The sequence below is a fragment of the Nicrophorus vespilloides genome, unplaced genomic scaffold, assembly GCF_001412225.1.
Source record: "Nicrophorus vespilloides isolate i.1.1-1 unplaced genomic scaffold, Nicve_v1.0, whole genome shotgun sequence".
Lineage (NCBI taxonomy): Eukaryota > Metazoa > Arthropoda > Insecta > Coleoptera > Silphidae > Nicrophorus > Nicrophorus vespilloides.
In genome coordinates, this window is record NW_017096784.1 from 32,536 (window position 1) to 60,076 (window position 27,541).

Consider the following 27,541-nt stretch of genomic DNA (forward strand, 5'->3'; position numbering starts at 1 on the left):
TTTCTCAAACTCCCTTAAATATATTACCTAAAATTAAAAAAAAAAAAAGAAAATAATAATACAGGTCTTGTTCTGAAAACTCTGGAATAATAAAAAAAAATATTGAAACAAAACCAGTAGACTAGATTAAAAAAAAAATGAGCACAACACTTGAAATTCTCTAGTCTTCAATATAAATGCAATGTTTTGACAAACATATAATTACATATATGTACAATTAAATGTCGTTTAAAAAAAAAAAAGAGTTATAAGTACGGATAAGGTAAAATTAGTAGGACTGCTGTGCACTTGATGTTTATTTAATTATTATTATTTTCATTGAACTATTCGAGATTTAATTAGTGCATCAACTTTGTTGGGATCGTTAAAAAAATAAATCGATTTGAATGTTGAAAAGCGCTCAACGATTTTCACTTCTCCCGCCCACTTCATTAACATTAAAAGCCTCAAACGTTTTGTTTCTCATTTTTTTGAAAAAGTGAAAACAACCCAAGTCAAAAGGCATGGTGTCACTTTTAATAATCCTCCCACTAAATATCACAAATCTCACTATCACTCTGATGTTCTAAGTCAAGTTTACATTTTAAGGCATCTTCGTAGATTTTAAAGCGATCTGTTTTAAAATACAATCCTTTTTTGATTCTTATTTCTCTTGAATTTCAACCAATACTTTAAAAAAATGTGTTTTGATTTTTAAATTATTGTATTTGCGATTGTCTCGAACGCAAAACGCGCTGCGATTTCTCAAATGTCTGCTTTTTGACTGGAGTTGGATTTCAATATGATCGAAACGATTGGTGTCTATCCCCTTACTAAAACTATCTTCACATGAATATTAGAATCAACGAAACGTGTTTACCGGGGAATGTTGTTACTGTCTTCTTCTATACTTTTTTTTTGTTAATTTTATCTTTTCTGTGTTTACGTTATTTTTTTTTTTACTTGTTCCGACTGATATTTAAAGCAAAATAATCACAGATATACTCATATACATTGAACGAAATAATAAGATTCTCGCGGAATTTCCCTTACAAGTAATTTAGATGCTTTAAAAATTAATGTGGGTTAAAATGTACACGTAAGGTGTGTCGTGTGTCCGTGTTATACAAACTTGTTTTTTTTCTCTCTCTCAGGTGTCTGGATCGGATTAGTAAAAGAATAACAGTCGCTCCTGGTGGCTGGCCGTGAGCATCCTCCAGCCTCTCTTGATGCTGAGGTATTGCAAGAATGCGCGGATGCAGATGATGAGACCTGAAGCGATTTTTTTTAGTATTACGTGAGATTTTTTCGGATTTATTCAGTTATTACCGAAGGCCATGATTAGCCACCACAACCAATTGTTGTCGCGCGAGGCGAGGTCCGTCGAGTGCTTGACGATGAGCGTCCACTTGGCCAGGGATAAGCCGAAACCGGAGAGCGCTCCGTACCTGGAGGCGATCGTGTGGCAGAAGCACATTAAAAGCAGAAATCCGACCCAGTTAAATATGAAAGCAACTGGAAATATGGAAGCGTTAACGAATAAATTGATCGTCGTATATTCTTCAGTGGTTTACCGAAAAAGGCGGTGTAAAACATAAAATCCGTTCCAAGCAGACTAGTGTCAATGTCATCATTCCCATCAGCGTCGATGGCCAGGATCCTCTGGGTGGGCTGCCTGTAGTCTGTCACCTGCAAGAATGGTTCAGCTGCATCATCTGGGATATTGTGTTTGGGTATACCCTTATTTACTGCAGTCATTGTTATGGCCACATTGTTCTCCCTTGTCTTCTCCCTTTGGACCTCCTCATAGGTTGGCAACTTGGTGGCCACCTCGTATGGGGGTGGCGCTGAGAAGTCGACCTTCGGCGGGGGGATGTCATCGGTGCTGTCGCTCACGCAGTACCCCATATGGGTCATGGGTTGTGCCCCGATAATTATGACCCCATTCCCATCCGTCTGCTACATAGAAAACACAAACAAACATGACCGATTCCGGAGCTGCGATTAGTTTTTATCCTATTTGTTGCATACGTACTTGCACTGCAACATCCTGATTGGCTTCCGGTGGTGCATTTCTGTCCATCATCTTCGAATTGGATTTCGCACTAATCCTATAGTTTTGTTTACAGGATTTACGTGATCTCCTCGAAGCACGTAAACTCTCTATCACTTTCTATCTAAGCAACTTGACATCTGATGGCTGCCAACAGCAAGATGGCCGAACCGATCGACGACGTTGCCACATTTCCCTAAGAAACATGATCAATTATTCAACGAAATCAATCCAAAAATACCAATAAAAATCCATAATTCCATTGCAAATCAATTAAAATGAAATTAAATAAATATTAATACAATCAATTGAACCCAAAGACGCAAATTAGCAACGAGAATAAATGAATATTTACTTTAAACTTAACATAGACAAGTAGCCAACATAAGATTTTAAATATCACCATTACATCAATATATTATAAAAAATATTGACTATAATTAAGTAAACTGCACTGTAATTAATCACTGAAAAATCGTAATACTTTTCCTTTCATCAGAAAACAATAATTATATGTTGAATAGAGATTAACTAAATCTTATACGAAGTATTTAAATCACTGATCCAATCTACCATAAATGAACAAGTTTTTTCGTTTTAAAATTTCTTTTATTCGTTTTAAGTTAGTATCGTTGTTTTTTTTTTGTGGCTTTTTGCGAGCTTAAGCTCTTTGAGCCATTACATAATGAACAAGTTATAAAATATCGTTTATTATATTGTTTTATAAGTATTTATTTAGCAAAATTAGGTCAATATCTTTATAATTTGACATTTATTTGACAAAATTGTTGTCAATTTTTTACATTTAAATGATTATTGACAAGTTTCGTAAAATATCGGTAATATTAGTTAATGTTCATTTATTTATTTTCTTTTATAGCTAATTATTTTTTTTTTACAAATAAACACTAATTTATTTTTTAGTGATTTTTAATGTTTTAAAAGATAATTAGATGATTTAAGCAAAAGATAAGCAATAATATACTTGTTTCTTTTTTGGAAAAACATTCAAACAAAGTAATTTAATGATCGGTTATTGTCGCAATTAGAAAACAGTTGGCTTTCTTTGGAATACCCGAAAATAGGTTGTATTTTTGTTTGTTTTTGAAATTGTGTACAGTGGGAAGTCGATAATGTAGATGGCGCGAGAATTGTTTTGAATGAAGAAAGCGCCTCTGGCGACGTCCGCACGCATCGCTCAAGAAAAGCAACAGTTGATGGTCCGTGTTTGTTGCGTCCGGTCGCGAGTTCCTCTTCACCGTCGCAGCTGCGAAGCATTCCCCGCACGTCCATCAGTACCGCAAGGCTCCATAGTTAAATTACAAACAAACGGAAAAGCGAAACAAAACAAAAAAAAAATAAACACCGGACGTGCACAGTTCTTCAGTAAATGGGATTTAGTTCAGTGATAACATTTTAAATTTACGCAACGGAAAACATAACAACAAGTATATCATTTTCATCGTTTGGTGCATGTGAAATGTTTTGAATTTAATTTCGTGTGTGAATCTCCTGAAGAAGGAGAGAAGAAACGAACGAAAACAAACAGAGGCTATTTGCATATGCGAGACATGAGCCAACCTGGATCTCTTTGATTAATTAAGGAAAGGTGAAAGACACTTGAGGTAAAGTCGTTATGTATTCAATTGGAATTTGTTCGGTTTTCTTTTTAATTTTTGTTTGTTTACTCATAAGTTCGTGCTCTTAAACTTGAATTCGAAACGGAAGACGATCGTCTTATCACATCGACTGTGCATTTGTTTTGTAAACAAGTAAAATCACCTTAGCAACTTTGTTTATCTGTTTATTTCCACGGTCGACACGATACGTGCGTTTGTTTACTTTTTGAATCACAGCATGCATCGATCGAAAATTAAATGCAGAAAATTACAAAATTATATTATTATTATTCATAAAATCATTTTAAAAATATCCAATATTATAATTTTGATATTAAATTGTAGTTGAATTAATATTAATTAATTAAAAATTATATTAATTATTACTATTACATGTCATTTATTTACTTAAACTTTAATAATTGAAATTTCGTGTAAAAACATTTACAGAAAAAAATAAATTAAAAAAAAGAAAATTTAAAATAATTGAAATGATTAATATTATTTTGATATCAATTTATTAAAATCACAAAATGTATGCTTAAATCAGTTGATACATGAAATTATAGTTTATTCATGAAGAGGAAAACTTCCAAAACCGTTATTTTTACTGGGAAATGTAAAAGTCACACTTGCAATTTGCAAATTAGGTACGAAACCTGAGGGTTTTACGCCTATTAGTCGTCATAAAGAGGTGTAAATTTTCTTGGGAAGAAACTGTATTTTTCCCCTTTTGAGCACGTTTCACAGCAATAAAACACCTTTTTATGGTAGCCCGTGTTTCGTAAACGAAAATCCCAAAATATTTAAAATTTTCTTTACGACAAAAAGAGAACATAAAACATTTCGTTTACAATATCGAATCAATTTTTGATAAATGTTAAATTTCAATATGGTCGAGTAACAAGTCCTGACACGATCCAAATGTGAACGATGAAATACGTCAAAACAGTTACATGACTAACTAATAGTTTCCATGGAAAGTTTCGGTGCTTTAAAATCGATGATTTTATGATAATATTGACAGTTCTATTAACCGTTATTTCTTAATAATAATGATAATATTACTTCATATCGAAAAATTGAATTATTCAACTTTAGCTAAGTGTTTTCGGTTTCATCAAACGTGCATCAAGAGGAAGCGAGGATTGAATGAAAGAGGAACGGGGGAGAGTGCAGCTCTTTGTTATTGTTGTCGAGAAGGGTGGTTGCACCCAAATATAAAATTTCTGATCCTGACCTAGAAATAAGGGAGAGTCGTCGTTCTCTCTTAAGCATTGTTAGGTGAGGAGGGTTTGGTAACGGCGATGATTCACACGAAACATCGATTTTGTTTTTCTTCTGCCTCCCTTTTCCCTAAACACATGACTAATCTGTTCGGTTTCTGGTACGAAATTGTTAATTTGGGAAAACTAGAACTGTTTTAATTTTATTTGCTTATAAAGTTTCAAAACGTAAATCTTGTGCAAGCTCCGCTGAACGATGCGCTCCGTTTACCGTTCTCCTCTTTTTTTTTTATATATATAAATCCACCTTTATTTATTTAAGTTTTCCTTCTGCTTATCCGCATGCAAGGATAATTCCGCTCATTGGATGCGCTCTTCGTTGTTTTAATTTAGAATAGATTTTCGTGCGCAACAGGTGACGATGAGCATTCGTTTCATACAAACATATTTCAAAGCTCTGCACGTCTTTTACTTTACTCAGTTCATTTATTTTTTAAAAGTCCACAAACTTTGCAAAATTTTCTATGATAATTTACATGGATTTCTCAAAAGATATGTTAAAATTTACAAAACAACATTTATAATACCTTATATTAATTCAATTGTCACAATTTAATTTTTATTTTGTTATTAAATTTTAAGAAATTATTCATAAAATTTGTCATAAAAGAAACGTTACTACTTAATTTTTAAATGATTTGCTTTCAAACTTTGTTTTATGCATATGACAAGACAGTAATTACTATTTTGTTTGTAAACAAAAGTAGGCTTCAATATTAGACATAACTGTCAAATAATAAATTGACATAAGAAAAAAGTGACAGCGAAGCAAAATGGTAACATTTACTGAAATAAGTAATAATAATAATAATATAAGTTGAATCATATGACGTAACTGTCAAATAAATATAATGACAACGTACCGTTTTGAAGCGTTACCATTTTGTTTGTGAATAACATTTAAATAAAACAATATAAATATGTGCTTTTCTTTTAGAATGCAATTGCTCACTCGATATTTTGCAATTATGCAATTAATCTTTACGTTTCAGTCTTATAACATGTGAGATAAATCGTAAATATGCCAATCATTAGACCTTCGGGCAGCTGCATTTGGAGCGTCGTTCTACGAAATTGAACTATAAACGCGAAAGCAGCATGATCGACTGCTGCTGAGTGAACACATCAAGGTTTACTTGTGCAACGTGGATTTTCTAAGCGAAGCGCATCCATCCTACGCGCCAATCAACTTTTCGATTTTTCTTAGAAGTTTAGCAATTTTGTAATTGCATTTTTCAGTAATATTTTAGAAAAAAAAATATTTGTTGGAGCCACGTGGCCACGTAATGTTTGTAGGTGCGAAACTGCTCTTCTTCTTCTTCCTCGTTGCCTCCTGCATTCTATTTCGGATGCATTATTTTCGGAGAAGGTATTTGCGGCTCTCGCTAGAAAGTTTCCTTTTTCTTCGCTCGAAACCGTTTTCGTTTCGTTCTTTCGGACGCGCGCGCCTTCGGGAAAGAGGTCGAAAGGTTAATGAGTTTCAATCGGAATACTGTTATTATGTAATACCACACTTAAGAAAAAAAAAACGAGACATATATTTAATCAAGTCAATTTGATTGGTTTTTATTGAGATTGGGCAAAAATTGGCCCCTCGGGCTAAAACTGAGAACGATTTAAATTATGTTTCTTCGATCGTAGTTTGTCGTTCTTTTCAGAAAGCACGGAGTCATCATCAGCAGCTGCTGAACAAAGATTAATTGTTATCAAATTACCAGAGGGTTCAGCTCAGCGCATGCATATGTGTATCTGAAGCTACGCAACGTAGTTGTTATTGTTTGTACGTATATTTTGGATCGACACAATCTGCTTCCTTTTTATCCACTTTCCTAGTTTATCGCTCGGAGAGAAGAATTTTTATTTCCACTCGTTATCGCTTCGATTCGTTTGTTAAACAGAAGAACGAATTTATTAGAAGTAGTAGGCTTAGGTCTAATTCGAACGTGCGTGCGTTACGCTTTGTCTTTTGTTTTAATTGGAGGCGACGCGCATCGGAGCGGATTCACCATTATCTCCGGTGGCTTAGCAGTAATCTATTTTCGGGATTATCGGGTTATCCAATTTCGGTTCGTAATTAGATCAAAACTGCATCTGCCAACAAAAAAGAAAAAATCGGAACATCATTATTAACAGTTCATTAGTTCCATCAAATTTTGTACGTAAAATTTAAATCTAAATTTGAAGTTTTTTTGGAAACTTATTTTTATGATTATCGTTTAATAGTTTCCAAAACCAGTTTAACTCATCTTAACTATAAATGTCATTGTCTAAATTTTAGTAAATTCATTTAGAAATGTTGATATAATTGAATATCATATATATATATTGTCCGTAATTGTTTAAATTTAGACATTTCTATTTTTTTTTGCATAAAAATATAATTAAATTAATTAACAATTTCATTATTAAAATGACTATGACATGTATTGTCTAAAATCTGAATTTTGTTTAAATTTTTGACATTTATCATTCAGTGTTTTATTTTTACAAGGCTAATTGATAATTGACCTTGTCCAGAGGTCGAAATCCATTGTTTTCTTACGGAATAATGCGCCACGAAATTGTAATGTCCATTTAATGAAATACCACCGAAAAGAAACTAGTTTCTACTCTTCCACATATATATATATATATATTTTCGTTTGTTCTTCATTGGCTCCGGTGTTCCGATTACCGCAGGACGAACAGGTTTCTATTACTCGCTAAAAATCTATTTAACGTGGCGAGAAATGAGATTGAAAAGAAGAAAAAAAAAATGAATCACGCATTTCCGTTTTATTTTTATTTATTTATTTATTCATGTTCGAACCAATGAGTGATCTCGAGTCTCGGGCAAATCGTTAAGCTTTTCAAGTTCTGGTCTGCACTCTAATAATAAATGCGTTTTCCGCGTTTACGACACGAAAGGTCGACAAACTTTACCAGCGCACAAGACAGGAAACTTTTCATTATTCGGTGTGAATGAATATCCTTTATTTTTTGTTAATTGTAAACATTTTAATTTAGGAAGCCGTTCCATTAGGTCCTCTTATCTCCGTAACAAAGCTTGTTTATTTGTTGTTATCGTCATGGAAATGCTTTCGAACTTATCTTAAGCACACATTCTGGTACACTAGGAAACGAGCTTCTTCTTATTGGATTGTATTTCGTATGAATTCCATGCGAGATAACGAAAATCGAATTGGAATTATTTTTTAAATTTAATTTATAAAATTATCCACAAATGTTGTTTCTGCGTTTCGATGTTTTATTTTCCTCAGAAACAATTAAATTTTTATTGTTAATATGACGATGCCAACTGTTATAATAATAATATTTAATGTGTACGCAACTTAAGATAAAATTTATGTACTAAAAATGTTCGAAATTATGTCAAAATTGACACATTGACACATATGTCAAAAATGACACATATGTCAAAAATGACACATCGAGTTTTCACTAAATGTTTTCAGAGACTATTGTCAATTCGTTCGGTAGAATGAGATCTGGTGTATGTAATGAATGTTGTTGCAATAGTTACGTAAAACAGTCGAGGTAACGATTTCCAATTAGCCGTTGGGTTTTATAAGCAGATTGCAGTTAGCGAGAGCCGTTGGAAACGGAAGACGGCAGCAGCAGCAGCACCTGTCCTCGTGCTCAACAAGACAAGACAAGTTTTATGGATTAATACTAACTATAATAATAATAATAATACGATATAAAAATAAAACAGAAATGAAATAAAAGTGAAACTTGAGAGCTTCGGATAAAATGCGAAAGAGAGCGCTATAGCTTAAGAAAAACAAACATGCAACGAACAAACAATATCGCATTACTCTAGTAGCATTATTAACGATTTTGCTGGTCTCGAATTGCAGTTTGCATGCACCATTTACAAATAAAAGAACTGTTGTTTTTGAATAATAGAATCAGGACATATAATTTAAATATATTTGTAGTCAGAAATGCACGACTGTTTGAACTTTGCCTACTTATTGTTGATGCGGATATGCGACATCACGTGGTTAATTTTAGAACTAATAAAAATATGATTATAATAATTTTAGACCACCCAAATTGCATAAGTTTTGTATTCAATACTATTAGGAAATGTATCAGTAATCTTAAAAATATTGTATTTATTGTAATTTACTGATTTTTATTGGGATTAATTTGAACAAAAAAATCTATAAAATCCTAATTTTAGTCCACCCGAGTTGCACGTCCGCGTGCATTTTGCATACAAAGTATCAATTAGGTCATGCGACACCGGACGGACATTTCTGAGATTAGGAACGTTTATCGCCGACTCTTGTATTCGCGTCGGACAGGATATCCTTCGATGGGGGGAAAAGTGGAGAATTCCTAAAAAGGGAAGATACAAGCAAAAAAACAACACTACTATCTGTTTCCAATTTCCTGTCGAGTCGCATTCTTCCCTCGATTACCGCAAGACGTGATTGAGCCGGCAACAACCGGAGAAGACTTCTCTTCTTCGCCCAGAGACGACGAATTACGCAAGAACCATTGTGTTTTCGTTCGATTATTGTTATTGTTTGCGAACGCGAGCTTCTCTCTTCTCCGCTTTTCATTTCCTTGCCAAATGCGCGCATCGATTACGCTCCCATCGGCAATTACATCTCGTGTTGCATCTCGAAATTGGATCGAAACGAATTTCACTTCCTGCATTCAGAAACTCTCCTTCTTTTCGTTGCGATGCATTAGGTTCTTTATACGTAACATCCTTCCTAATTTTATATTCCACTACAGGAAAACATGCAAATTACAGCTAAAATTATAATACAATTACATTTCACTTATGATCTAGAAATCTAATTCAAACCAATTTAATCAAATTTTTTACTTATTAAAATATGAAAATTACAGCTAAAACTTTAAGGAATCAATTGGGGCAGCTATGGTTTTAATACTGGAATCCGAATGCGAATTATGAACGCTCTAAAGAGCCGAAGGAAGATAGCGATCGAAACGAAATTTATGAATATTTTCGCGTTACCTCTATGCGTATGCAAATTGCGGAGGGTTTTCAACGCTTTCTTGCCTTTAATAGAGGCAACAATAATAACGGCAGGTTTTGTTTCGTTATTGTTTTTTTGTTGTTGTTGTTGTTGTTGTTTTTGGAAATCTCAAGAGAGCGAAATTAACTTATATCCAGGAGAAATAATAACGCCGTGGAAACTTTCTCTCGCCATTAGTTTACGTATGGAAATCGTATTATTGCACGCAAATGCGGTCGTCGGATGCAATCTTTACACAATGTGTCGCATATTTAAAAGTTTACATTACGTTTTATTTCTATCAGGAAGACGTAGTAGATTATCAAATGTTTAGTCGTCCTACACTGGTTGTCAATTTTGTGATTATCAACGTCGACGTTGTTTATGGATGTCGAGAATTTTGGGGGGAAAAAATGAACGAAGAAAATAAACATGTGAAGACCATATGGGTACAGGCTGTGACGTGGAATTATCGATGATGTCGGGATGGAAATTTTTAACGAGGAAACAAGAAGAAAAATAAGACAACAAACAAACGAGATATAAATTTTCGGGGGTCGAAAGCAAAAAATAAAACTAAAGAGGGGGCGCGTTCGAGGCCCACGACCTTCCTTTATTATCTTCATAGCCCGTCTTCGATCTAGCTTGAACCCAGACTGTCTGGCCGCGCGCAAAACCAATGACTCACGTCAATAATAATAATGATAAACGTAATAATAGTCGAGTGTGTGTGCAGCAATTAATGAATGCACAGAATCATTAGATCCATAAACAGAGACGTAAACCTCTTTACCGCCGTGCGTTTATCGGCAGTTGGCGGGAATTTCAAATAAATTAAATTCGAATAACATGGCGATTGTTGCACTTGTCCGAACGCCAATTAAGAACGCGTCAATTTCAATAATGACTTAACGAAAAAAAAACAACAATTGCAGCTTTAAACCGTTACAAATTGCATTCAATTAACGCTGTTCAAATACGAAATAAACATAATTACAAAAAAAAAACTATTTCTTTTTTAAATTTAATGTTTTACTTTTCTCTTGGAAAGTTTTTGCTTCTTCATTGAAATAATATCGTAAAACGTAAAAGGAAATTGGGATGTGCGTTCATTGATTCGTAATATATTGGTAGTAAAGTTCACGAATAAAAAAAAAAGTTTATGTTTTTTTTACTCATTTTGTCGCTGACGAAAGGTTAGATTACGTGCACTGATTTTGATACGTAAAATCTTTACAGTTTTTAGTTAGTTGTAAAAGTAACTTGATAAATGTATGTTGTTTTTCAAATATCTCAATTTAGTTGTTTGGTGAAATCTTAAGAAATCACCGACGTAGCGATTGAGTTACATAAACAATTGATATCGAACATTGGCGACGTTGCCACACAGTGCATTTATGGCATGACTAATAAACTCGATCCGATCTGTTAAATAGTTCTGGTCATAATTAGTTCGGTGTTGTTAAAAGAAAACGAATGCAGTTAAAACAAATATAACCAGAAACGAAAAGTTTCTTTTTTTCAAGCGAATTTGCCGGAATCAAGTTGATCCAGTTTCGGTTTCCATTTCTAACCGGACGCACTTCCGATTTTTTTCCAGCGAAAACTAGACGACTGTGTCGATTTAATAATACGCATTATGTGCGAGTCGCGTAATCATTACGTGTAAAGAGATCTGAGTTTGAGTTAATTGAAATTGAGTGAAAAAAAAACGAGAAGTTACAATTATAGTAAAAAATAAATATATTTGTAGATCTGTGAAGCAATTATGCAGAGGTAATTGTAATGTGTAATTAATTAAAATGAAAATAAAAAGAACTCTTCTCTTCTCTGGGAGAATCCTATGAATATTGTAATTAAAAGAAAATCGTCGAAACAAAACAAACGAGTGAAGAAACAAAACTCGCCGAGGAGGGCTATCGCGATTCCATTGTGGTTTAACATTTTCTCGTCTTTACACGGATATTCCGACGCTCGTTACGCGTGCGAAGAGCTATTGTCTTCAATACTCTTAACCCACTGACAGGTCTTCATCCTCCTCTTGGCCTTTCCATGTTTTCAAAGTTTATAGTCCTTCGAGAAGAAGAAACAAAGAAAACGCATGGAGTTTGGGGGGGGGAAAACTAAAGGGCAGCGAACATCGATTTTCGTTAATTAGAAAATCGGGGGAAATGGAACTGCACACGTGCTGCGAATTGTAAAGAGTAAGGTCAGGTCGGTTCGAGTTCAAGGTCTTGCCATATTGATTATTATTACCGCTACTGCTGCTGCTGATGTCGCTCTGATCTCCTCTCTACACGTGTTTACACAACCCGCGGATGCTCAATGTTTACCAAATTTCTAGTAAATATCCCCATCAAAATGAACGAGTTTCAAATTCGCATTAACTCCCGCCACGATTTGCGCGACATCAATCAATCAATTTCAATACTAAAAACAACAGTTAAATGTCATATTTTTTTGTGGTAATTTAATCAATGTCAATATTAAAATGACATTTTGTTTATCTTAACTGTCAATTAATGATTCGATGTTAAATTTGCACTTTATTGGCAAATTACGTGTAATTACAATGGAAGAGTCGTCCGGGAAATTAGCAGAGGTCTAAGATGGATGGAAGGAGAGGAGCGTAGATGCAATTAGACGTTAATTAAAGTTAACGAACGGATAATTGTATTAGCAATTCTAAATGTAAAAGTGTGCTACGGTGCTTTTGTCCGTTGGATATGTGTATCGAAGATAATGATCATCGGCGTATGTAAATAGCGCAAGATCCAACATCCAGCAATAATTAACACGTTGAATGGCATCAGTTCGATGGCAAATGGTTTTCTAGTCGCCGTCGATGACGTGAAAGTTATTGTATTAGCTTTTTGCTTACACCAATTGACATATCTGTCAACGATACTTTTGTTTCTACTCTTGACATTGTTCTTAGATGCAACGCATTTCGCATCAGCGAACAGAAATAGACAGATGTCAAAATTGAAGTTTAATAAGATTCAAACTTTATTTCTAAACAATTAACGTTTTTGAACGTAAATGATGGATTATACTTCGGCCCAAAAGTAACTTAAAAATAACTTAACCAATAAAACAAATAGTAAAGTATGAACTCAATGGAGTAGATTGCATTGAGGTTCGTGTGCATCGGCGTTTGTTGTTCACGAAATTGTCGGATAGAGGAGTAAGAAATATCCGTTTTACTTCTGCATCGAGGCCAGTATTAAAATTAGAACGCATTAAAGTTTTGGAGAGCGCCGCCAATCCGGAGGGAATTTTAATGGATCTTCAATAGGTTTTTAAAGCCGACTACCCTCCCCGCAGATCCGCTGCGTATCCATTTAAATACTGGCACTAATAACAAGAGTAATAATAATAATAACTAGGCGAGTTCACTAAGTTTTGTAACGGGATAAAGCTTTCATATTCACTACACACACCGCTCGAGAGTGGTTTTTGCGTTTGCATCGAAATCGATTTTACAAAATGTTATTACAATTAATTTCCAGTTTGAATATAGGAATGATCGATAATTTCTATCTTAATTAATAATCTTCGTTAATTATTGTTCTGATTTTGTTGAATTTAACAAAATTTCGTTGAAATCAGTTAGGAATGAGGTGAAAATGTTTTCGAGCAATGGTGACAATGTGTCGAAATTTATAGACCATCACCGAAATTCTTCAACGGTTAACTGATTCCTCCGTCTGTTGCGACTCGAAACCAAAAAAAACATAAAAAAAGAAATCTGCACATTGCGTGTGCTTTACGAAGGAAAGAATATCTGGAGTAGAACCGCTCGGAGAAGAGCGTATTTCGACACACAATATTTTTTTGGTTTGGGATGTAGAAAAATCCAAAATAATGAAGAAACAAGAGCGAGACAAGACCTCAATTAGCAGCACGACCTTGCCTTGGTAACCAGATATGTCGTAAACGCACTTTTGTTTTTTTTTTTCGTACGCTTAATTTACGTCTCTCCGTGCACATTTCGGCCTTCGTTGATGGTCATGTTTTTTTTTTGACATTTCTTTGTTTTCGTTACTCATTTTGTTAAATGTCTTCTGTTTTCAGGTGTTTGTGGAGATGTCGACGGCAGTGAGCGGCGGTCACCACTCGGGCGCAGGATCCCTGAGTCTGATGTCCTGCGTGAGGGAATCGTCGCCCCCGCAAGACGCCGCCCCCGAATACGAAACAGAGAAAAACGGTAAGTTTTACATATTTTTTTTTCTTCTTCCATTATTCATAATATATCTTATATCCGTTCGTTCTTTAAATCGCTTATTACAAAACCGCCGCTTTCTAAATACACACACACAAAAATATAATAACAAAAACGAAACAAACGAAAAGCGGAGAGAAACAGTCGAATTGATGATTTCATTCCAACGCACACGCAATGTTCCTTCGCCTTTCTCGTGACTACTATTATTATTATTATTAAATTCATATTGTCCCAAATTTTTTTTACACAGAATAAATCCTTGTAACCGGATATAAATGTCTCTCGCAGAGTTTTCTATTATTGATGATCGTTACATCATTCCACTTAATTTCATTTATTACTCTTTTAAAATCAATGAAAATTTCTTTTTATTTGATATTTAGTTATTATAATTTTATTATTGAAAGACGCAAATTACTAATGTATTTAGTTACTTTTTGTTTGTTTGATTATATCATTAAATTATTGATGCGACATCTGTTTCAAACAATAATACTAATATGATATATGAAATTAGCACGTAAATATGGTTGCAGAAATTTATTATTGCCTTGCTTTTAATGGACATTTATTGTAAATTTGTTTCAAGTTCTTTTTGTAAATAATTGTTTTCAGTAATTAAAAAATATTATCAATATTGCATGCAAATGTGGTTGCAGTATTTGATTTCATGCATCTCCTCGTGTTGCGCAACGGCCTTCTTCGTCGGTATAGATTACGCAACAAGACGTTTTTTTTCCATATTAATTACCCCAATTAGAATAAGGTAATTAATCCTAATTATTTCCCCTATTCGTATGTCGAAGGTGAGGTGAGCGCTACCAACGCAACGCAACACCTTTGGCAATTCTCTTTTGCATTACAATATTCATTTCCTGATGAGATTACTGCAATCACGAATTAAACATTTGCATGCAATTTCCTATTGTGATATATTCCGAAATATTGAAACTTATAATTTGACCGTGTTAAATAATCCAGTCACCTGAGCGGCTTAACGTCTATCGATTAGTTCTAGATATCTTTTGTTTGGTGGCAAAGGGGTGGGTAGAAAGAGAGTGAGAGAGAGAGAAAGAAAAAATAGGACTAAGTAAATAATGAGGATTTTCGATGAAAAGTGTGTCAGGCTGGAGGAACTCGACCTCAAGATAGCATAGCGCATTTATGCATGCACATGAAACTTCACATTAATTTACAAAACGCAATTACTGCACTCATCTAGGACAAACTACGATGTTATTTTTTCCTACTTCTTCTTCTTATTCATCTTAGACGAACGCTGACTCAAGCAAAATATGAAAGTTATTAGTTATTTATCTATGATATTTAAGTGTATTTTCGAATTCTAAATACTATTATCAAGAAACATTATTAATTTGTTTTATTTAATACTTCTGATTGCGAATGATTATTTTTTTATATTAAAAACTAAAGTTTTACCAACTGCTTATTATTTTGAAAAAATATCAAATAATACCAACTCTATTTGTATATGTCAAATTTTACACGTAAATATGGTTGCAGTAATTTAATGAATTAATTTCAAATTATATTTATATTACTTTTTTTTATTGCCAATTTGTACAATTATATGTAAAACAAAAGAAAAAGTAGTAAAATTTAATTAAATATGTTTCTGACAAAATAAATATTTTGACAATATTTCTTACAAATATAATTTTTGTTTTAAATACTTCAATTTTAGCTAATTCCTACTTTTATGTAATGAATACGGCATATTTCTCTTCCCACTTATTTTATTACAAATATTATTGAATATTATATTATAAACGCGACATCTGTTTTCAATAAATAATATTATTAAATTGTTGGAGTATGTAAATTTGGTTGCAGCGATTCTTCATATTCAATATTCATATGTATGCTAATTCATTCATAAAAAAAACTATGAAATTTTGACATTCATTTATGATAATTGCCAACTTAAAATTGATGCGTATATTTACATCAGATACCAACTGTTAAAAATAAAAACAAAATTTATATGGCATTGATACTGCACGTTTTGTTGACTGTTGACATTTTGAATGCTTGGCACGAACGCGAGGACAGTTGTTTGCGATCGTGCGTGCATTTGTACATACACAAAATTGTCTGGAATTGTAATTCATCGAAGTCGTTGTTTTTGTTATTAATTTGTTGCAGCTCTTTAAAAAGTTTCTTCACGCGACGCACGATAATTGGGAACGAAGATTCGAATTTCGGGACGTGTGAAAAACGCTTTCACTTTCGTTGCACATTTTAGGGGGAGCGACGAGAATAAACGTTCCGACGCATCGATGACACTCGCATGTTTTCGTTTAGAATTTGAATTTTGAGAAGACGCACTTCCTCCTCGTCGCCTGAATCACGTTTAAAAATAGGACTGTTTTGGAGATGCTTCCGCATTTGAAAATAATCACTCTAAATACGTTTAAAAATAGCAATTACTTGCTACATGCCAAGTAAAAACTTCAACGCACTTAGAAACATTGCGGTCTTCAACGACCATACTTGTGTGTAAATTTAGTGCGCAGGGGATTCCCCGCAGTATTTCATGAGCGTTAAATAATAAATGGAGTAGCAGTCGGGACGGGGGGAAAATCTCTTGATTTACGACTGGAGATTCGCGACACGCGAATTTATTTATGCCCACTTCCATTAAAACCCAAATGTATAATACAATACGTTTTGCCGCGTTTAAAAATTGAAACCGCAGCAATTACATCGTGCATTATCGTCGCTAATGCGCGCATTAACATTTCATTAATTCAAACACAAAATTATACTACAAACACCTAATGTAGACGTAAAATTTTAACAGTTTAATTGTTTAAATTTGTTATTTCTAATTTGAGATTAGATTGTGAGATTTTGGAGAATTGTTTCATTTTTTTAATTTGTCTAATTATTAATTAATACGCCATATTTAGTGTTGCTGAGACTTCAGATACAATTTAAAAACATAACCTGAAAAGAAAGAAAATGACAGCAGCTAAACAAAATTGTAATTTCTTTTATGACACATTGTATAATTAGTTGCATATTTGAAGAAAAACATGTTTTTTTTGAGTTTAGAGAAATTAAAAATTGTGAAATGGGAATAGTTTAGATTTTTCGGGTAACTATTTAGAGTTGAGGATTGATGGAAATGAAAAATGTTGGTAAACAATTTACTAGAACAGTACGGATGGCAGACACATGTCATTACATTCCCAATAGATGATCCAGCTGTATACAAATCGACAATACTCTCTCTGCAACATGCATTCCCTGTCAAGATAAAGTCCGAATGGAAGAGGAAGAATCATTAAGAGTTGTCTAATAATAGTTCCCTCTGTAAAAGAGCGCTTCCTCTCTGAAAACAGTGCACCCACTGTGCCCCCAAAATGCACGTATATAAATACACCCGAGCTTGTAAGGCGCACATTTCCGTATCATCGAGAAAGCAAAGAACCATCGGAATGGTTCAAATGAATGCGCGCATCAAAACATGCTGTAAATATCTTCTAACCGAATGCCGCCTCTATATTTCCGAACGAAACACACACGCATTACTTTTATGTCCATATTTGAACATCCGCCTACGACGACCACTTCTCTTTCTCTGCTCGTTACCATTACTACTACGTTTATACAGTTACGCCGTAAACTTTAGAAAACAGGCGCAAAACGTTTCCATGGAAACGCTTAAACACAGTGTTTCGCTCGAAGTAAATCAGCGTAATAAATATATATAAATAAATTGGTTTGCATGCGATGTCCATTTTCGGATAATCCCGTTTTATGTAATTACAGCATTTGGGGCCAAGGCGAAACCGAAGAGAATTACATGAATTGAATTGAAAAATACAGCAACTATTAGGCTCTTGTCCAGTGGCGGCGCGCAAAGAATTTTTCAAAAAAATTACCAAAAATAATTAATGTGTATCAACATTTTTCTCTGATATCTACGAAATCGAAAGATTTAAATTCATTATTAATGAAAATTTAAATAGGAATTCCAATGAACATGAGTAACATATAGTAGTTTGAATTAGGTTTATGAAGATGTTTTGTATGGCCACTATGGTGGCGCAGTCATCAAAAGTTAGTTCAACGGTAGCTCTTAGCGAATCTTTGTTTTTTTTTATATAAATTAGGCTTAAATTAGTGCTGTAGTGGCGCTAACAGAGGTACTCAAAATACATTATATATTACATAATATATAATACATTAAATTATTTTTACACTTATTGCACCCTTTTTACTCACGAACCGTCACTGCACGTGAATTTCGTATTTGCATTATCTATGGGCCATCTTCACAATACAACGTTAATCAATTCTCCAATTAGATAAGATTCGTAAAAACGAATATATTCATGTGTTCTAGTTTATCGCTCGCTCAGATGCAAATTTAGTCGCTTTAGTCGAAATATTCAATTGTCTGCGTGGAGGGAAACAAAATGCGTGCGTTTATTTCGGTGTGAGTACTACAACAAAGGTTAAGTCACGGTTCGGTGGACATCATCAGCACCGGAAGTCGATCGACTTCTGCGCAAGAAGCATCGTTTCGCGTTACCACAATAAACAGATGATACACACAGAATCCACATCGAAATGGCTTATCGTAAATACGTGCTCGTTCGGAAAGGTAAATTCTTTGAATAATTCCCTCGAACATACTCATCATTTTTATTTTTTAATATTTCACGTACAATTTCCTTTACAATTTCGTGCGCTTATTTTAGATAATATAACAATGCTATCTAATTTGGAAACTAATTTGGATGTACGTGTTTGAAAAAAAAAATACATATTGCGTAACTTAATAATACAACAGATTTATCAAATTCGTTTATTGTTCTACTGTAATGTATCAATTTTTATTTTATTTGTAATTAAATTTACAACAATATTTTTAATGGAATTTGGTTGGTAGTACATTTGCCATTACTTCTAATTTGACGTCTCACAATAACCTTAATCTATTAACAATGCTTAGAAACAATTTGTAATAAATGTTGACGTCTTACAATAACCTCAATTCATTAATAATTTGAGAATATTGTCAAATAATTGAACTATTCAAGTTGGTGGTAGATTTTTGAACTAATGAATTTATTTGTAATTAGTAAATTAAAATCGTTAATAAATATTGCCATAACAAACAAATTATTTACTTAATGACATTTAAAACGTCAAAGAACGATTTGACAGCGCCCAGAAACAAATGAGAACAAATTTCGAATTGATTTATAATAATGTGCGTGATTGTCGTCGACAAATTCCTCTTTGAAACCCATAGAGTATTTAAGTTTAGAAAATGTTTACCCAACTTCAACGTAATTAAGATTTTGTTGGTCGTAACTGCTTTTAAATAAGTATTTTGAATGAGAAAAGAAATATATTACTGGATTAATCTTCTATAAAATATAATTAAGATAAACATTGTAATTAAGTTGGTGGGCAGTGCAGATGTCTTCACTGACTCATTTAGATGTCAGTTTTATGACATTTACTGCTACTATTTAATTAATACTTAGGAAGTTTTTTTTTGTTATTGAAAAAACATGTTTTGTAAGATATTCTGTAGACGCCTATGGTTGCCATGGAGACACAACACATGTTTGACATGAATTTGATTTGTTAATGCATCAATTGTTTTGTTGTATTTTTTAGTGAGTTCAAAGCGGAAGTTCTGGAATCCCCGGAAATGGTTTAAGCGGAAAAGCACCAAGGTGACGGAGGAAGCGGTGATAGAGAACAACACCTCGATCGTCATCGGAGGAGGAAGTACAGAAGCCCTTGAGACCACGCTGCGTAGCCGATCAACCAGCGAGCTTTCGATCTCCGAGGAGCAGACGAGACGAAGGTACGTTCTCATCAGAAGCATCCTTTTTGGACATCAAATACAAATTCTATCTTCTCACGTATCAGTATTCTGTTTCAATGCATTTTTCATACGTTTCTTTCCCAAATTCTCGCAGGAGCACCGGCGGCGGTGGCGGCACTCCCATGCATCCGGGCCTCAGCGTGTCCCACGACAGCGTATTTCACTCGCCACAATCCGGTTCGGATTTGGAATTGGACGGGGCCCAGAGCTCGTCCTCCCTCTCCATCAGCCACCAACCGACCCAACAAAACATTAGATTACAGGTAAGAGTCTAATTAAATATCAACCGTCTGTGTGTGTGTTGTAACCTTGACTACCAAGAAACGCATCTCTCTGAATCTTCACACGAACTATTTCTCAATTCTCCAAATTATCATTGACCTTCACCCGTAACTAAAAATAAAAACGAAAATTTGTTACCCCAACTGAGCAGCAAATTGAACAGGAAGAACACTTTGCAGCAGGTTAAACGGAAGATCAGATTAAGCGAGGGGAGATTAAAATTTGCAAAAATTCACACAAACACAAAGTATTATCTCCGGTTTACTTTAATGTAAATACAATTAAAATTTTGAAATATATCGATTAGATTTCCGCGTTCAATTACTTCGGTGCGCGTTAGCGATAACGCTCGATCGTAATTACACTATTGTTTTTGATACAATTGAAATGCGATTGCAGCCACAGTTCATACAATCCTACATTTACTAATTCAGATTTCAATTTATTATCGAATTTAATTTTTCGATTTAATGTTATGTTATTGTGAATATATCTAATGAAATGAAAGTTCATCAATGTTTATAATGTGGTTGATTGACAGTAAATGCAACCAACTCAACACGAAATCTCTATAACATTAAATAATAATATTTTTGAAGTTTCTAAGAAAATAATTGTTAAATCAAATATGGAGTTTTATAATATGGCGGATCTAAGAGAGTCAGCTGATCTAACTAGAAGCCATTTTTAAGTGACTTGACATTTGACACAAATATATGTCATTTCATGAGTAAATTAGTGATAGATTGTCCAAATTGATACAAATATAATGTTTTAATAAAGCAACACTCTTATTTCATCTGCAATTTTTACGACGTGTATTTTTTTGTATCGATTTATCTAGAAACTGAAGGGAAACAATGAACGCGGTTATTATTGGTCGACGTTATTACGTAACAGCGACGGTGTCCCAGATAGCCGCCGTGTTTTCTGTCATTTTCCATGTGACATTTCCACATTTGAGTTCAATTACCTGCCTCTGTTTTATTCAATAAATGTATCTCCAGAGCATAGATACACATACAAACACACACATACATGCACACGTGCGACGCTACGGGCTCTCAGATCGAATAAAAATATAAATACTGCATAAAACGAGATGCTCCTCCTGCTCTCAGCCTGATGTACTTACTTACTTACAACCCCGAAACGCTCGCATAAATCCACCGGTAACTTTATTGGGCCGTTTCCTTCAACCCACTACGTCCATATTAATGTTTCCTTGACAAACGACATCCTTTTTTTTCATTTCCTTCAAAAAAAAAAAATTTAAATTTAGTTTCTAAATTTTCAAACTAGATGGCGTCTAGTATTTATTTAAATTGCAAATAGCATTTAAGCAGTTAAACCAACATTTTTCTTCATATTGTTATTCTTATTAGAATTATTGCTACAGATTATTTAAGCAAGGATCAAACGTTTAAAATTTTCAATTTACATATTTAGTTTTCGATTTGTAAAAGTAAATTTTAAATTAAATTTACAAAATTATATATTAATAACAATATTTATTGGAACAACCTTAAGGAATATAAAACTAAATTGAATTGTACTATATATTATTACTTTTAATTCACAACAAAGAAGGAGATAAAAATAATATTAATTATCATTCTTTTTTTTTAAGTCTTATTTACAAGTTTTGATATTTTTTTTTGACTGCTAAACCTAATGACATTTTATACATCTTAATTCTGAATCGTAAAAGTAGATGGCGTCTTACGTTTATTACATGTATTCAACACAATTTACGTCTACCTTCAAGGTTACATAAAAAAAAAAACTTAAATAAAAATATCTCCGAAATTCGCAGAAACTTACTCACCGAATTTATCCACTTTTTAGATTAGAAAAAAAAAAGTTTTTGAGTAATCAAATAGAACAATTTTATACTAATTTCAAATGACAAATCGAAATTGGATAATCACAAATTTGGAGTTAAATGAGAATTTTGTTATTAATTGCGTTTTGTGTTATTATTTTTTTTTGGTTTGTATAAAATGCATCGAATAAATTAAGTCAGTGATCCGTTTAGCTTCTGACTTAAGTGGTTTTAATTAAAATATTTTAATTGAATGTTGGTCGGCGCGGATTTTTTGAATATCGACTGGCAACAGACTCGCTCACTCTTGCACACTCACTCACACACACTGTTTATTTATATGTATACACATATATGAACAGTTAGTTCTAGAGGTCGCGAGTATGGTTATATGAGTATTGTAAGTGGCCAAACGAGTTCTCGGAGTCCTTCCCGAGAGAATACCTTCTGTTGTCTCACCTTATATTCCACCAGCAAACACTTTCATAGTTATCTTTCACGTGTGCTGTTGCTGCTGCTCCGCAAATCCTCCGAAGACTTCATCTCCGAATTCGATTTGTTTCGTCGTCTGCATGCGGGTCTCTGAGTGTGCGTGTTTTTGTTTGTGCCCGAGAAGCTTTTGTTCTTCTTGTTCGAGTGTCGAACTATGGCAAATTAAAGCGAAAAGCTTATCACCATGGAATTAACGGCGGCGATGATCGAGTGACGTAATTTTGCATTTTCGTAAACTTATCAATTCCTGTTATAAAAGGAAGAGAAAAAAAAACGGGAGCGGCGAGTTTCCTGTGCGGTCGTCGCTTGGATTAAGTTGATAATTGATAGTAGTACTCGTAACCAAAAAGTTCAGTTCCTAAATGTTCATCGTTGCGAGTTGTGTTTCTTCAGTGGAAGCATGAGACTATGGGGAAGCAGCAATCACCACCATCAGCAACAGCCGCAGTCTTCGGAGAGTCACCACCAGAAGAGCTTCTTCCGACGACTCTGGGTAAATGTTCTTTGTGACGCTTCGAGACGGTGGAATGCGCTCGCATCCGTGTGGACACAAACAAAAAAAATCCCGATGATTCAGGCTCTTCTCGCAACCAATAAAACTCGATATACATATATATAAAATAATTATAATGCCCACTTACACTATGCACTTATATGGAGAGCCCATTAAAAAGCAGTTAGTCGGTTACCCAGTTTCTAAAACTATTTCTCAAATGTCAAACGGCCATCATGATCATCATCTTCGTCATCTGAATTACAACTTTCCTCAACCTGCTTGTTCTCATTACCATCGTCAATTCAACTTGACAATTACTGCTTCCTTGGTTACGCAACTAAAAACTTTCTTCTACGGAAAAACTTTACTTTCATCATTAAAACTATCGGTTTTTATTTTCCCTTCTGTCACATGTGTTCTGTCACAATTGCTTTCCGAAAATCGCACTAATCTCATTTTATTTTCACATTTTTATTATTCAATATACAAGTATATTTACTTTAGGTTTTAAACTAATAGAAAACTTATCAAAACTTTAATTTTAATAATTGTTTCGTTTAAAATTGATATATAAATTTGTGTAATTATTAATGATTTTGACATTGTCGTTACGTCATTTATGTCAATTTTTAATTCCAATTTTACTTTGTTTTTATTATGTCAGTTTTCTAATGGATTTATATAACTTTTCATATTTGATTTGATTGTTTTTTTTGCGAACCTATATGAGTGGTCGCGAGTGAAAATCAGATAAATTAACGTTTATTCGTGTATTTTAAGCTTATCTAACCGAAGGCGAAGAGGATAACGAAAATTCCGTAGAATTGCAAAGACGAGTGTAAAGCTTGTACATTTTTATCGTCAAGTAGATGCGGTTTCTGTAATTCACTAGAAATGTATTAAAGTCAACTAACTGCGTTGACTTAAATATGTAACTATAAACAAAAACAAAACGAATTTACGCATACTGATTAGTATTATATATATATTAGACCTAAAGATGTAGAATTCGATTGGTGTTTGTAAGCTAGCATTGTTGTTGATATTTATTATTGGCCGTTGAGCGCTTTCTATTTTCTCAGATTCGCATTATAATGTACAAATGTGAATCGCAGATGCAAAATAATATAAAAATTGCGGCTTTCGCATCTCACTGTTTGCATTGTATATTCTACACAAGCGTTTCTCAGACTAAAATTGGGTCGCGTTAAATTTTTGACAGCTCGTGAAATGACAGCTGTCACCTTTTATCAACTGTAAACAAATGTCAGTTGTCACTTTGTTTCAGTTGTTGTTGTCAGTTGTCACATAGTTGTATGTTGGGTCATGCTGCGAAAAGTTTGAGAAACGCTGTTTTATACTATCTGCAGCAACACACGATAGGGCGATTTGCGATCTGTTGTGTTTAGGCTTATTTGTCACGTAATGGCATTGTGAAAAGTGATCCACATTCGTTCGTTTTCACGGTTTCGCGAATACGTACATTATGTCTTGCTCGAAACAGCTGTTCCGCATCTATAGAGGCAACCTTCTTCTTTTCAGACTTTTTTTCTTTTTGTTCACTTGCTCTTATTGCTAAACAGCACCAACTTTACATTCACGCCGATTCGATTATGAAAACTTTGCTCAACGTTTGGAAATACACTGCGATTTGCACATACACACACATTCGCATTGCTCCACCGCAGCTTCGCAAACTCGAATAATTTATTATATTAGTTACGTAGTATCGTTTACTTCTGTCACATTTTGACAGAATTTTACAAAGGTTATTTTCTTGAAAAAAATATCAGGTTTTTGTGGCGACTGTCAAATTTGTAACGTCAAATTGTCAACTGTCACAATTGGTTGGTTATGTTGGAATTATGGAAAACAAATACAATTGTGCTCTGCACTTTCCCGGATCTTTTAAATTTAAATTAAGATCAATGACATCATGTTTACTAAATTATTTCGCAATTATTGCATCGACAGAAATAGTAGTAGCATTAAACCAAGAGCAAATAAACAAACAAAAAAATCGTAACAGCTGTCATTAAGAATCGGTTAAGATTCACGTCATGTACGTGTTTTTATCCTAATGGCCATCGAAGCACGTATGGCAGACGAAGGATGAAAGGAACGACTGGAGAAAGAAAAATAAAATAGAGAAGAAAGAAAGAAAAACAAGTCTCTGCTAATAAAACATCGGCGCTGGGTATTGAATTGCGTTTACGTAACTCTTTCTCTGTACGTGCGCAAGTAATGTGGCGCGTCGATGTGCAGATGGATTCGTTGACCTGAAGAGGCCGAGACGTTCTTCTTTCTTCTTCGTTGCTGATTTGTAACCCTTCTTTTACATTTATTTATTTGTTTGTTTGTTGTTTTTCTGCAGACTGAGCTTAACGAAAGACTGAGACTTCGTCGCACGCGAGGCGACACCAGCGAGGATGACGAGGGTCTGCCGAGGAGTCCCTGCAACTCACCCACTGCCGCCGATGGACACCATCTGGACAAGTCAAAAGTAAGCCACTTAACAATCCGTTAAACACCGTTAAGCTATTAAAGCGAAACCCATTTACGAGCTATAATATTTCAATGGTCAAATCACATTTAGTAGTAGAATATGATGTAATAACAATACGAAACCATTAATATTTGCTGTTTAATTTTTAAGTGGCGACGGTTGCTAAATTTAATTTTTTGTTATGTTATGTTACATCCGCGTTATAATTGACATAAAGCATTTCTGTCAGGTGTACCAATGATTATCAATAATAATTGGTATATCTGACAGATATTTATATGAAATGTCAAGCATGGTGTGAAGTTGGCATTATACAGATCAATTACGTAAAGAACATAAATCCGACAACGCTGCATTATACGACAAAGGCAATTAATGTTATGGCCGCAAAAGGTCACGAGGACGGAAAGGTTAAATGCTCGGGTCGATATGATTCTTTAGAAAACGTAATTACTTCCACTGATTTCCATACCGTATTAACGATCAATTAACAATCCTTGATTAAACGACGTAGATTTGGTTTGTACTATAATTTCATTGCTGAATCATTGATTCCAATAAACTTTAGTTTAAATCACTTATTAGTACAAATTACAGATTGTTATTAAAGTTTAGGCTTCCCAATTAATTTGTTACGTATCGAATTTGTATTTCTAAAGACCAGCAGCTACATTTTCATTATACAGAACTTGGATATCTTTTGATGAACGGTTTCTATGAGTATTTCGAAATAAAAAGCTTTGAATTCAAAATTTGAATGAAAATTTTAAAAATAGATGTCGCCATTGTCGTGGCGTTTTAAAATTTCGCTCTCGCGCGAACGACACAAAACCGTCGACTTTTTGTTTGATTAAACAAAAAGTTCGTCGACAACAAACCGGCAAAATGAAACAAAAGGAAGTAAGAAATGAGAATCAAAGTGGATGCGAGCAGAAGCGGAGAACGTGCAGTTTTGCATATTTTTATTTTATTTTTTCGGTGCTTAACGAAACATAATAGTAATGTAAGAAGAAAATGATACGTAAACGGACTCGGATTTCGCCACTCGTCCCCTAATTAAAATTACGCTGCAAAGTGAAGCGCTCTCACTGTTCTAATTAGCCGGATCCAACGCAATTACTTTAATAGTAATGAAGAGGAAGGAACGCCAAGTTGTTGCTTATTGTTGTGCGAGCGCCAGGAAAGCAGACGCCGTTTGTTGTTAGCGTCGTGATGTAAAAAGTTTATTAAAAAAAAAAACAGCTCTGCTTTTAGTTATTTGCTTGCTCCGGTTTTCTTCCTTTGCATTCGCAGATGTAAAGGTAACCCAGTTTCGCAAAATAAAAGCTAAAATAAGACTAAACGTTTCCATTAGGATGTAGACCATAATCAGAATTGTTAAAGGAAACAAATTTGATGATTTGTGTAATTGAAGACAACAACTAGAAATAAACTGACAGATTGTTTTTCGGTAGATATTTGTTTGTTTTTTCATCGGCGCGTTTTCCCTTCACGCTTGACATTTCGCCGTGTTGCGCAATCACGTTCACGTGCGTCGCCTCATTTTGACTGCGAAAGGTAACCTAATTAGGTCCTGATAATGCTAGCAGCGCCGTAAATTCCACACGGAAATAGAATTATTTACGAGGCCTGAATCGAAAACCTGTAAATATCACACATCCATCGAGAATCAAACTGACATTTTACACGATGACAGGTGTTTAGTATTGTGTAGATTTTGTTACCAACTTTGTTACAAAAGAGAAAAAGTCAATTCTATTTTGTTTAACTTTTTGAGGTGGTACACGCATTGTATCATCTTTTGAACATTTCTAGTGGGGCATTATTATAATTTTCTAAAAAGAAATTACCCTTTAATATGGTTAGTATGACAAGAGATGAATTTTTTGCATCTTGA

At 34.0% G+C, this 27,541-nt stretch overlaps 2 protein-coding genes across 6 annotated transcripts in view; one reads left to right on the forward strand and one right to left on the reverse strand.

The window, feature by feature from the left end:
• Positions 1-465: 465 nt before the first annotated feature.
• On the reverse strand, positions 466-2,197 carry LOC108558185 (NEDD4 family-interacting protein 2). Its single transcript, XM_017915018.1, has 5 exons — positions 2,015-2,197; positions 1,729-1,938; positions 1,554-1,668; positions 1,309-1,494; positions 466-1,251 (listed from the first exon to the last, which is right to left on the reverse strand). The coding sequence occupies exons 1-5, from the start codon at positions 2,063-2,065 to the stop codon at positions 1,148-1,150; spliced, it is 666 nt and encodes a 221-aa protein (XP_017770507.1). The 5' UTR covers positions 2,066-2,197; the 3' UTR covers positions 466-1,147.
• Positions 2,198-3,257: 1,060 nt separating this feature from the next.
• The window catches only part of LOC108558179, a 29,940-nt gene continuing 5,656 nt past the window's right edge, over positions 3,258-27,541 (forward strand). For 3 of the 5 annotated variants that reach the window (XM_017915007.1, XM_017915009.1, XM_017915010.1), the window contains exons 1-5: positions 3,258-3,657; positions 14,015-14,147; positions 19,830-20,022; positions 20,138-20,306; positions 25,513-25,641. In XM_017915007.1, the coding sequence (XP_017770496.1) occupies positions 14,027-14,147; positions 19,830-20,022; positions 20,138-20,306; positions 25,513-25,641 (612 nt within the window). In that variant the 5' untranslated portion in view covers positions 3,258-3,657; positions 14,015-14,026. Of the gene's footprint in view, positions 3,658-14,014; positions 14,148-18,622; positions 18,802-19,829; positions 20,023-20,137; positions 20,307-22,604; positions 23,136-25,512; positions 25,642-27,541 lie in introns of those variants that run through there. The other 2 variants (XM_017915008.1, XM_017915011.1) reach the window with 2 other exon arrangements.

Coding starts and splice junctions, on each gene's coding strand:
- LOC108558185 (XM_017915018.1), bottom strand. CDS start 2,065: ATGATGGACAGAAATGCACCACCGGAAGCCAATCAGGATGTTGCAGTG. Junction 1,939..2,014: donor ATCAGGATGTTGCAGTGCAA/GTACGTATGCAA, acceptor TTTTCTATGTAG/CAGACGGATGGGAATGGGGT. Junction 1,252..1,308: donor GTGGCTAATCATGGCCTTCG/GTAATAACTGAA, acceptor AAATCGCTTCAG/GTCTCATCATCTGCATCCGC.